Raw genomic sequence first — 12,394 nt, forward strand, 5'->3', positions numbered from 1 at the left:
AAGAACGAAAATGAAAGGTAAGCTAGCAACACCCCTATTTTAATAAATATTACATTTTTTATTTTAAACCTGTATTTTTCAGTATTTGGAATTAAGATTCAATAAATACTCAAGAATTTTGGCTGCTGCTATGTACGTCATTCAGATGGTAAGATTTACTTTAAAACTAATAGGTCAGAATTACTTCTATTAAAATCAGAAATTATGCATTAATTCGGAATAACTTTTGTTATTCCAAACCATCTAATTGATTATGTTCTCAACTTATTTATTAATAAACTATAAATTATCATACATTGAGATAATTTTTTTAGGTTTTGTACACATCAGTTGCTGTATACGCTCCAGCGTTAGCATTAAGCCATGGTTTGTAAAACGTTTATTTTTTTTTAACTATAAATTTAATTATTATAAAATGCATGTTAGCTTTTAATTAAGTTTGTTAAAACTTAAATTCAATGTTGAAAACAATTTATTTACATTTTAATTTAGCTGAAAAAGAATTATTACAATGTGATTCTATATTCAAAACTTAACATGACAATTTAATCCAATATGAAATAACTTATTGAAGATCACTTAAATTTCAGTGACCGGCACTAATGTTTATTTAGCAGTTACGATAGTATACATTGTATGTATTATCTACGCTTCTCAGGTAAGCTTTAACTGGCAAACTTTGAACCTTAAGTGAAGAAAGGCATTCACCATTGGATAATGATATTTCTAATCTGTATTTTGTCTTCAGGGTGGAATGAAATCAGTAATCATGACTGACACTTTTCAAGCTTTTGTTCTCGTAATATCCATAATTGCTGTCATGGCAATAGGAAACAGTATGTTGAATGGAGCCAGCAATATTTTGGAAACAAATGCAAAAACTGGAAGATTAGAGTTTTTTAAGTAAGTGTATTTGTTTGAGGTTCAATTCTTATTAGCCTGCTGTTTAGAAGAGAAACTGATGCTTTGGGCAATTAGTTCATGAAACGTTCCTCACACAAATTTCAGCCTTTCAGCTATACAATAAACATTAAAAGATAGGATTCAAAATTGGCGAGGAATCGGTCAAATAAAAACAACAACTCGTCTTTTTGCCAACGTTACGACAAATATATTGTCTTCTTCAGGGCTATGCGGGTTGGTTGAGGTACAGAAACAGTTTCTAATCCGAGGTGTGATATTTGGTTACCTTTGAGAAACTGAACACAGTCTTTTACACAGAGCTAGAAGTTGTACACATTTGTGTAATTGAGATAAGAAAAAGATAATTCCAGTGTCGGAATTTTTTTAGGCATCCAGGCGCGTAACTGGCTATCATCTACTTAGTAAATTCAGTTTGTGACTTCCCGAATGGGCATTCTGATAAGTATTAGTACAAACGGTCTGGGGCCCATTGTCCTTCGAAAAAAAGCTAATGAGCTTGTCCACAAGCTTGACCAAGAAGGTACCCTCAAAATAACTCATACCCACGACTTACTTTTACGGTATGGCAAAATGCGGCAGTACGCAGGATGGTTGAGTGAAAACCTAGTGGCAGGTGATAAACTTCATCATTAACTACTCGCGTAAATTCACTACTATAGTACTCCAACCAGGTCGCGTGGCTATCAGACAACCTTAAGCTCTACTGAGACGCATTGAAATCGTATTTATATTTACATTAGATTTTATTTCAGTATGAATCCAAGTCCAACTGTGCGTCACACATTCTGGTCTGTGGTGATTGGAGGAACGTTCTATTGGGCCACCATGTTCTGCGCAAATCAAGCTTCTATCCAGAAATATATGTCTGTTGAAACTATTTCGCAAGCCAGAAGGTTAGGTTTCATTATTGAAAAAAACATTTTAATCATATTCATTTATAATTTTTGTCTGTATAAAATAACGATGATTTAAAAAAAAATTTATTTAATGATATGTACATGTGACTATACAGAAGTTTTACGTATTTTGTAGGGCACTATGGACTGCCTCCATTGGTCTGATATTAATTTTTTCTATAAATTTTTACACTGGTGCCATAGTATATAAACAGTACCAATATTGTGACCCATTAAAAAATAAGGTACTAAATAAGCTTCAATCTAAAAATGTTTTTCTGATTTTATATGTCAAGAAAAGTAATTGTTAAATTTGGCATTTACTGTTTAGGAAATAACAGCAGCTGATGAACTACTTCCATCGTATGTTATGAAAATTCAGGGGCACCTAATAGGAATACCTGGTCTATTTGTGTCTGGAATTTTTGCTGCTTCGTTGGGGTGAGATACTAAGCAATGAATTACATCATCTTACACATTTTACACATCTTATCAGCATTATTTATTGCAGAACATTTTCTAAATACTGCTTCTGACAAACTAATTCCTTCGCGGTAAACTAGTATTGTTCAAGGCAACCACTGTTCAATCCGTGATCAACAATTTTAGTGTTGCCTCTTGTGGTAGTTATTGTTTAATTTTTAACTTGCTACCATTTCGTTCTCTATAGATTCGCTTGGAAAATAGTTCTTTAATCCATGCACCTGCCCATCGATTCTAACTTAGCTAACTTAATGTACTGTAAATTCCCTCAATCTTTGAATAGCTTTGTTAGTGGCCCTGCTTTGCAACTTTTAACAAAATAGCTAATTAGTTCAATACTTTTATGGTCTTGGCTATTTGCAATTTCATATGTGACTATTCTTTTAAAGACGAAATCCTTACTTCGATACTAGGTCTTATTAAAGTTTAACTTAACTTTCCTAGACGATTCCAAGTCTCTTGCTCGTTGGGTGGACCCAAAATGTTATTTTAATTGATAACTTACGTATATTTACTAAATACATATAAGTACTTATCATCAAATCTTAGCAAATTTGAACTTATTGAAATTGGTTATCATGGTTTCATTCCTGCATTTTCAACTACTTAAGTATTTTAAAAGTGGTGCCTTCCTGCTTATGTCATAGCAACTTTCAGATTTGGCTTTCAATCCTCCTTGAACGACTATTTTCTGAAATATGTATATACTGAAATTAAACACTACCAGATATTAACCTCTTTATGTTAGGCTCTTTTTTCAAACTAAACATGCATGAAAATATCTTCTTAAGTTTTCACTTTAATTGCTTAATACGTTGGCTTAGAGTCATTCATAATTTACATGACATTAATATATAAAATATCAGTTACACCAATACTGCAGTTGTAAATCGGCAAAACAAACAATAATTGAGTTGTTTAGGATTGAATTAAGATGGAGTTTTTTTTTATTTTTACTGAATCCTCGCTAATTAATTCTAAATATTAATAGTTCACTGTTACTAAAGAATAATACAAAAACAATTGAGTTGCTTTAATCAAAGCTTGCAAAAACCAAAGCATTAGACTTCTTGGCTTCTCATCCAATGAAAAGCTCCTGAAGAATCGGCTGGAATGCCATAATAAATAAACATTTCTCCTCAATAGCATTGAAAATTTTTCTGTCTCAAATAATAGTAACCATGCGATGATCTCAACATGGCAATCCGTTAAGTCAGGCTGCCTGCCCCATCCTTGGAATTTGGTCTTTATTTCCGCTTTTATTTTTTTTAATTGAGGTGCACCTTCTCTGGTTACAGCAACCAGAGCTTTCTACCGGAAGTCTTCCTTCAACGCAGGCTTAACTATCCACCACAGGACCCCTGCGGAAGTAAAACTTCATGGCCTAATTCATTTCCTCCCACTTCCAGCAAATCTACAACTTTTTTTTTTAATTAAGGCGCTTTAACATCTGAGGTCATCAGTTTGCGGTGCCCCCAGCCTTCAACAATGCTCTGGGCACCTATTATTTTTTAAAATTTATTTATTCTTCTTTATTGCGCAACGGCGGAATACAAATCTCTTTCGCATTTTAAACTACATTATGATTTCTAGCGTTGTTCTAGCATTACCTTTCACCTAATGAAAAAGAAATTTAAAGAAGCCCTTTTTAATAAATGAATATCAGCATTCAGCACTTCAGAAGGACTAGATCAGTTTGTACCGCGGTAGACAAGTAAAATGAAGGTATCGGTTTTAAATTCAGAGAGTTACCCTTGCCTAGGAGCCTCCGGTGATAGACAGAGAGAAAACACGATCCGCAGGCCGACAGTTCTCTGATAACCTCCAGACATCAATGACCTTAGATGTTGATGTATATTGGAAGAAACACTTGCAAAGTATGGTTATTTAACGTATCTTCCGCCCAACAACCCAATTAGAAAAAACTTCGTTTGATTTTAACAAATCCAATTCACCCTCAGGTACAAATAGTCTCCATTGCATTCTCCTTAAAGGTTACTTAAAGCACTCAAGATCCAAATAGTGATTTGTTTTAATTTTACATATAAGAAGTGTTCCTTCTATTAATAGATGTTTTATATGTATTTTTGTTTTGCTTTTTCTTGGCGCATTACTCTAAATGATAAATTAGGAATATTGATTATAATGATTTATATTGAAAATTTAACGATAGGGAATGTAATAACTTAGTAAGGCGCACTCTCTTCAAGAGGGCCGGGTTCGAGTAGCAGCTTGACTCGGCACTTGGACTTGGAGTCACTTCAATTCGCTTCTGGTGATGGAGTGGTTTTCTGAAAAGAAGTGTTCTGAGAAAGGTGCATCTCTGACTTAATATGTCTTAATTAGAATAAGTAGATGAACATAATCTAGGTATTTCTCTGTTTAGGACAGTAGCTTCAGCAATGAACTCTCTTGCAGCCGTTTCCATGAAGGATCTCTTAGAAGGAATGTGCGGTATAAATATTCCAGACAACAGAGGAGCAAATATTTCCAAATGGCTTTCACTCTTTTTTGGAGTATTAAGTTTTGCATTAATTTTCATTGTGGAACGGTTAGGAAGTGTATTAGAGGTAAGTTATTATTGGTTATTTCAAGTAATTAATCAGCAATACTCATTACTACTGTATTAATTTCACCATGCCAAAAGATAACAAAAAGAAAACCAAAGAAGATCTCTGGCATAGCCGATATCCTCGAGCTCACTCTTTTTCGATTTAGTAACTTTTCGTACTAAACACATTAAGACATTAACTTCCATAACTTTCCCCACTTTTGGTTGCGAAACCTTAAGTCACCTTTTTTATTTCCTTGCGGTTTATATTCCAAGAATCAGTTAACGGTCTTCTTACTTGTTTGTCGAGACCACGTCTCATCCATCTCTTGGAGAATACTGTTTTTCGCGTACTTCCCCATTTCCAATATGAGCAGTTTGGAATTCCCAACAGCTACTACGCCAGAAATCCACTCGTCAACCAGCAATACGATGCTGTTTAGAAAACGCCCGTATTTTGCATCCGTTGAAGATAAAACTTTTAACCAGGAAATTCACTTTCTGTAACTACTGTTATCCGAAGGTGAAAGATAAATCAAAATTAGATTAAATTGGATTCAGCAAAACAAAAAGGCTTCTGTAGCTTGGCACCAAAAATGTCGACATACTTTAGGAATTGCCTTTCTCTCAACTGAAAAGTGGTATTTTATGAAATGGAGTAAAGCTAAAAGGAATTGGGACGGGCTTTTCCTGTAAAAAAAGTTATCAAACTTTTCTGTTAAATGCGTAGATCGAAATCCATTTCTCTGAACAGTCGAAGATCAGAATCCAGTTGGCAAATTATTTAATTATAATTGTTGGATCAATACTGCTTCCCATTACTCAGTGCTTGTATTTAAATATGCACAGTTCCTTGAGTCAGTCGACCAGAGCCCCAACAAGGCCCACCTTAACGATAATTATTTACTGTGCTGTAATAAGCAGTTAAACAAATAATTAAAATAGGATACAAAATTGACTGAATGAAGTTAACAGACTACTGGCAACTAGAATTTTAAAACATTCATCCTCCCACTACTAATTAGAGAACATATTGCGATTGTACAGATTTTGGACTTTGAGTTTCACCAGAAATATTTGTTTTTAATGCGGAAGAGTTTTTATTTATTATTCTTTTTTGCTTGACTGTTTCCTTGTAAATGTATGGTCATCATAACTCAAAAACGGAAACCAAGGAAAGTTCAAATTTGATATTTCAACAAGGCACCACCATGGGCCTCGGCAATAAGCTTTTAGACACATTCTAAACTAACGGAATTTCATTTCATAGTATAGTTTTTTACTATTTTGGAAATCGGCATAAATTTGTTTTTCAGACTTCGTATATTCATTAAAACTTTTAGATCATTAACTTGAAATAGTACAATTTTTCATGAAAATGCTTTTTAAGACAGTTTTTTTGGGACGGGGTGGGCCTCTGAGTGATGTTTTTGTGTAAAGTGCGGATATTATTTATATAACATCAATTGGAATTAAATACACCATTGGAGGTGAAATTCCAAAATTGAGGTAGTAGTTATTATAACGCTACTAATAAATTTTATGGTTTTTAGCTATTTTTTCGAACAAATTCCAAGGTTCAAAAAATTGTTATTACATAAATGGGGGTAAGAGAAAGTTTTGTTAATGTTCGCACCATATTTTTTTTTACTATAATTTATTAATTTTAAGCAGAAAAATATTAAAAAAGAAGATGTGACTGATTACAGGTAGCATTGACTTTCAATGGCATTACTGGTGGTATTACGCTTGGTCTCTTCTCTTTGGGAATGCTCTTCCCTTGGGCAAACTCTAAGGTGATATTTTGCTGAATTCTGCAATTTGTTCTATATACTTTTATTAAATATATATATATATATATATATATGCTTTTTGTATTGACAGCAGCAAAATAAATATACAAAATAAAAAAATTAATAAATAAAAATCAGTATTATTACTAATTTCTCAGAGAAAGTAGACATTTTTATAAAGGTATTGTGTTTCTATAGGGCGCTTTATCCGGTGGATTGGTTGGTCTAGGTTTGGTGTGCTGGATGGGCTTCGGCGCGCAGGTTGCAGCAGCTTCAGGCTACAACTCATCAGACTTTAAACCTGTTTCTGTCGCCAATTGTTCGTGTAATGCTACACAAATTAATAATTCCATGGAAGCAGAAGAGTTAGTTAAAGCAGTTAGACTTTTTTTTTAATATTAAGAACTAACAGTTCTTTGCTCCTTATATATGTATATTTTTTTACAAAATATTTTAAGTACCTTCTAAATAGTATCAGTAATTAATTCTAAAGAATTATCCTGAAGAAAGATTTTGTACATGTTTACGAACAGCAACAGTTTTCAGCCATTGTGGCAATTCTGTTCTCCGTTTCACTATCTCCAAAGTCTGTTTATAGTTCATTATCTGTTTATAGTTGATTCATCCTTGACATATTCTACTCGCAGGATGTCCAGAAATGGGCTCATTTGTGCCCCTTGACGACCACTACTTCAAAATGTTATAGAACTTTGAAGCTTTCTGTGTTTCAATTGACTTTTGGATGGTATGATTACCTTCGACTCAAACTTGCGGATGTTAACATTTTCAGGTCTCCACAATCAAACAATTAACTTATTCACAATTAAATCTCACAATAAAAGTCTATATAAAAATTTCATGAAACGTAACAAGTTCGATGAATATTTCCATGAAATGGTCTGCAAGTGATTCCAGTCCGATTCAACCCTGCGTTTGAAAAAAAAATTCTCAGCTTTCGAAGAAAACTTCAGAATTTCATAAATTCCCTAGTACATTTTTTTTTCCTTAATCAATTAAATTGATGCGTTGTATTTCTTCACCTTGATACATTTAATATTTGCATAAATTAAGAGTTTAAAGAAAGAACATCTTGAAGCAATAAAATTAGCTTTCACTTTCTAGCAAGAGGAAGTATACGAGTAGTAATCGTGACAAATATTCCTTGTGGAGTTTTGAGGTTCGCTAGTCCAATGTTATAGTTTTAGAGAAAGTCTGTGAGTGAATCAAGCTCAGAAAACGAAAAATTCCAGGGAAGTCCATTTTTATTTCGTTTGAGTATTTTCCATGAGATCAGACAGTGACTTTTTTGTGTCTTTTGCCAATATTTTATTCGAGCCTGGCTTACTCGTTGAGTAAATTTAGTTCAGACTTCTATTTGAAACATTTTTCCAGTAAAATTGGTGCAGGGGCCAATCTAAGAGAATAAGGGATATAGAATTCCCTGAAATGTGCAGTACCATTTTACTATAATGTACGTTCCTATCGTTTATACAGGGTGTCCCGAATTTAAATGTCATAACTTCGGGAGCGTGTAGGGGATCGATAAACTAAAAGAAAAAGTGGTATAGAGATATGCTCGTTTTTGCTTCGTTTTGGAGAAAATCGCAAAAAACATAAAACGTAGTTTTTATTTCTGTACTTATTTATTACTTTTTAATTCATATTTATTTGTTCGCGTTGTCACTTGCCTAATGTAAATATTGTTTTGTTCAAAATATTTTGCCCTCTTGCAGCAATGACTCATCGTTCTGGCATTCATTGAAATCGTACACGGAAACAATAATATTCCGTTTTTTGGTAAAAGCTTTTTTGTTTGTTTACATTTCTGCCTTTCTCCTATAAATTCGTCAGTTACTCATCAGAAGCCATCGAGTGAATTACTTCTGTTACAATATGCCGCGTACATATTCTAACGTTGAATATGCTGATATGGTTTTCGTGTATGGTTTCTGCGACGGTAATGCTGTGGAGGCGGTGCGAGAGTATGCGCGCCGATTTCCAAATAGAAGAGTGCCGGATCGGCGAGTCATTACGATGACTTTTAATAGGCTGCGAGAGACCGGCTCATTTTCAATTCATCAAGATCCGTTAAGAGCCAATTTGCAAGAAAATTGTATTCTGCACCATTTTGATAACAACCCTGAGACCAGCGTTCGGAGAGCATCAGCTGCATTACAAGTGCCGCGGCAGACAATCTGGCGAACTTTGAAAGATGATAACCGCCACCCGTATCACATTCAAAGGGTGCAGAATTTATTACCTGAGGATTATTTTAAGAGGTTGAATTTTAGTAATTGGTATCTTGAGCAATTTAATAATGATAATTCCTTTCCATCAAAAATAATGTGGACGGATGAAGCTACGTTTACAAGAAGAGGAATTATGAATCAAAGAAATTGTCATATATGGGCTGATGAAAATCCACGGGCTGTTAGGGAATGGAGGTTCCAGCATGAATTTGCTGTTAACGTTTGGCTCGGAATTTTGAACGAGTCTGTAGTGGGACCATTTTTTTTACCCCGCAGATTAAATGCAGCCAGATATACAGACTTTTTGGAGAACGAGTTGCTTAATTATTTAGAAGATATCAACCTGCAGCAACGCATCGAAATGTGGTTCCAGCTCGATGGGTGTCCAGCTCATTATGGCAGAGCTACTCGAGCTTGGCTAGACAACCATTATCCACGAAGATGGATTGGACGTGGAGGAGTAGTATCTTGGCCACCCCGATCGCCTGATCTGACACCACTGGACTTTTTTGCATGGGGTCTCCTGAAGCAGGAAGTTTATTCGTTACCAATCAACTCAAGAGAGCAATTACAAGACCGAATCGTGGCTGAAGTACACCAAATATCACCAAATCAGTGTTTGGCTGCAACACGAGCTGTCCGTACTAGATGCAATGCTTGCATTGCTGCAAGAGGGCAACATTTTGAACAATATTTACATTAGGCAAGTGACAACGCGAACAAATAAATATGAATTAAAAAGTAATAAATAAGTACAGAAATAAAAACTACGTTTTATGTTTTTTGCGATTTTCTCCAAAACGAAGCAAAAACGAGCATATCTCTATACCACTTTTTCTTTTAGTTTATCGATCCCCTACACGCTCCCGAAGTTACTGGGACACCCAGTATAATATTATGGATTAAACGAGTCACTACAATTCCCAATTATAAGAAAACTACTCAACTCAAAAACCACTTTACTGAATGAATTTCCCACATGTTTGCAATTTTCTTGGAAAGAACTCCTTCAATTTTTGCCCTTGTATTTAATCTTATACAAACATAGTTCTATGGGGTTTATTCCAATAATTTTGTAAAAGAAAATGGATTTGGTTCAATTTTGTGGGAGGAGTTTGGGTAAGCATCCTCTGTAGTTTCAGTATGGTGTACGGTTTTGACAAACTCTACGAAAGAAATAAACAAGTTTCAATAAACTCAGGTATGAATTTCGAGATCTCTATCAAGAGAAGGTCGTGAGTGCCCTGCTCAAGTTTTTGTATTAACTTGAAATAATCATTAAGAATTTAACGCAAATTTCTTTGTACCTTAAAGTTAGCATATCGATTAACTTTTGCTTTTCTTTCTTTTAAATTTGTCCAACTATGCTTTAAATTTTTTATTCATTGAACTTTCAAGGATTTTGTACAAAAGATTCACATTAGGATCTATTAGCGAAACTTTTATGATTTTCCATAAAATGCTTAAGTAAAATTATAAGAATATAAAAATAAAATACCTAATTTTTTGGGTTTCTAATTTATTTGATAAAAACTGTTTAGGCTGCCGATGTGGTTATACAGGGTGAGTTATCTTTGGTACTCTGCGATAGGATGTCTAGTTACATTCATTGTTGGCGTAATAGTCAGCTATATTTCTGGAATGAACAATCCCGCCCATATAAACGCACAACTTATATCACCTCCTGTGAAAACTCTACTGGATTCTCTTCCTACTAAACTAAGAGATAGTCTTAATCTAACCGTTAAAGTAAGTACCTTTTATTATCTACTTTCTCCTCACTTAAAGGTCCATTTTAGCTGATTTCATTTCAATTTCAATTTCTAAGAAAAAAAATCAGCGATAAAGCTTTAAGAAAAGATGAATGGTTAGAATGTAAAAGCTATAAAATCCGTTCGAATTAAAACTGTCCAGTAGGACAGTTGTATAAGGGTTGATCGTCAAAAACTGCACGAAAAAGCGTAATGTTAAAAAACACCTAATTTTGACAATTTTTTTCTCTTTTTCTACAAAAGATAAAATTCCCAAATTTTCTTTAAAATATAGGGCCTCCTTTATAGCTGTAATTTTTTTGAAACAACCTAGATTTGATAAATTTTGAGAAAAAAAATGCTGAAAATGAGCAAAAACGGCATTTTCAGAAAATGTTCTTGTTCTTTTTCTTATTGTTCTTGTTGTTACCTTTTTTGTAAACAACGTAGCGCCTAAACGCGTGAACCAATTTTCATGAATGAGGTTTCATTCGATTCGGAATTTTATGTAGATGTGCCTTTTGGGGGTCTCGACGCTGTACATCGAATGGGGGAGAAGTTAGCCCCCTTTATGTAAGGCCCCCTCCAAAATTATTATTACTAATTACTCTGTAAATCTTGGCCCGATTTTGATAAAATTTGGTAGGATCATAGGGTTATGGCTTCCCTATGTAACATTAAAACGACATTCTGCTCTTACACTTGTTAAGAGGAAGTATAGCAATCGTTTCAAATTATCGAGACGTGAACCGATTTTCATGAATGAAGTGTCATTCGAATCGAAATTTTGTTCAGACTTGTATTTTAAAAGTCTCGACGCCGTGCCTCATAAGGAGGGGAGTTCGCCCCGCCCAAATAAGGCCCTTTCTAAAACTATTACCAATATTTTTATAACGCTTAATCCGATTTTGATAAAATTTAGCATGAAGAAGTGGTTAAAGCTCCTCTACGTTGCTGTGAAGTGCTATCATGCTCTTGCACCTACTAAGAGGAAGTACTGCAATCGTTTAAATTATCAATGAGTGAACCGATTTAAATCAATGAATTGTCGTTCGATTAAAAAAATCTTTGCCCCTTTGCCTTTTAGGGAGAAGTACTGCAATCGCAGTTTATTTTTCTTACTCCTCTTAAAAGGAAGTTCTGAAATCGCAGTTTAATTTTGCTATTTACGTACAAATACCTTCCTATTTTATTCAAAACGCTTTTTCAAAAAAATTGTTATTGAAGATGGTTAGGGGGACCGCAACTATAATCATTCTTTAAAAAGATCTCTTCAGTGGTAGTTACGGTTCCGACTTAACACCTTATCAGGTTATAATGATAGAATTGCTTATTCCAAATTTTAAAAAAATCTGTAAAGCAGATATGTAACTTTGCAAAATAGACAAAAAGGAAAATCTATCCAAAAGGTACAAAAATCTCCTTAACAAAAACTTACAGTTTAAAATGTTAAGTATAAGGGTTGATTAAACGCCAAAAGGTACACAAATCAGCAAGTACTCAACATTTCATTAATACTTCATTAATATTTAAGTAATTCTACTGCATTAATTTTCATTAATAAGTTATTTTTTAGAATTTATTAGATGTCACAGACCCTTATGCTGGCCACTTCATTTATAATATTTTTTTGTTATAATTATGATAAATCACATGTACGTACATACATGTTAAAGAAGAAAAAGACAAAGTTAGAGTAGGCTACTGTCTTGAATTCGTCTTACCCCAAATATTCGTGTGCACAAAT

At 34.0% G+C, this 12,394-nt stretch overlaps 1 protein-coding gene across 5 annotated transcripts in view; it reads left to right on the forward strand.

Moving 5' to 3' along the window:
• Positions 1 to 12,394, forward strand: part of LOC141448800 (sodium-coupled monocarboxylate transporter 1-like) — a 37,870-nt gene that overhangs the window by 23,498 nt on the left and 1,978 nt on the right. For all 5 annotated transcript variants that reach the window (XM_074117469.1, XM_074117465.1, XM_074117468.1 and 2 more), the window contains 11 exons: positions 83 to 148; positions 315 to 366; positions 591 to 658; positions 749 to 903; positions 1,677 to 1,817; positions 1,957 to 2,065; positions 2,152 to 2,261; positions 4,690 to 4,873; positions 6,564 to 6,650; positions 6,846 to 7,012; positions 10,438 to 10,645. In XM_074117469.1, the coding sequence (XP_073973570.1) occupies positions 83 to 148; positions 315 to 366; positions 591 to 658; positions 749 to 903; positions 1,677 to 1,817; positions 1,957 to 2,065; positions 2,152 to 2,261; positions 4,690 to 4,873; positions 6,564 to 6,650; positions 6,846 to 7,012; positions 10,438 to 10,645 (1,347 nt within the window). The remainder of the gene's footprint in view (positions 1 to 82; positions 149 to 314; positions 367 to 590; positions 659 to 748; positions 904 to 1,676; positions 1,818 to 1,956; positions 2,066 to 2,151; positions 2,262 to 4,689; positions 4,874 to 6,563; positions 6,651 to 6,845; positions 7,013 to 10,437; positions 10,646 to 12,394) is intronic.

Source organism: Rhodnius prolixus, unplaced genomic scaffold, assembly GCF_049639745.1.
Source record: "Rhodnius prolixus isolate KJV_2025 unplaced genomic scaffold, Rpr scaffold_2, whole genome shotgun sequence".
Taxonomy (NCBI): domain Eukaryota; kingdom Metazoa; phylum Arthropoda; class Insecta; order Hemiptera; family Reduviidae; genus Rhodnius; species Rhodnius prolixus.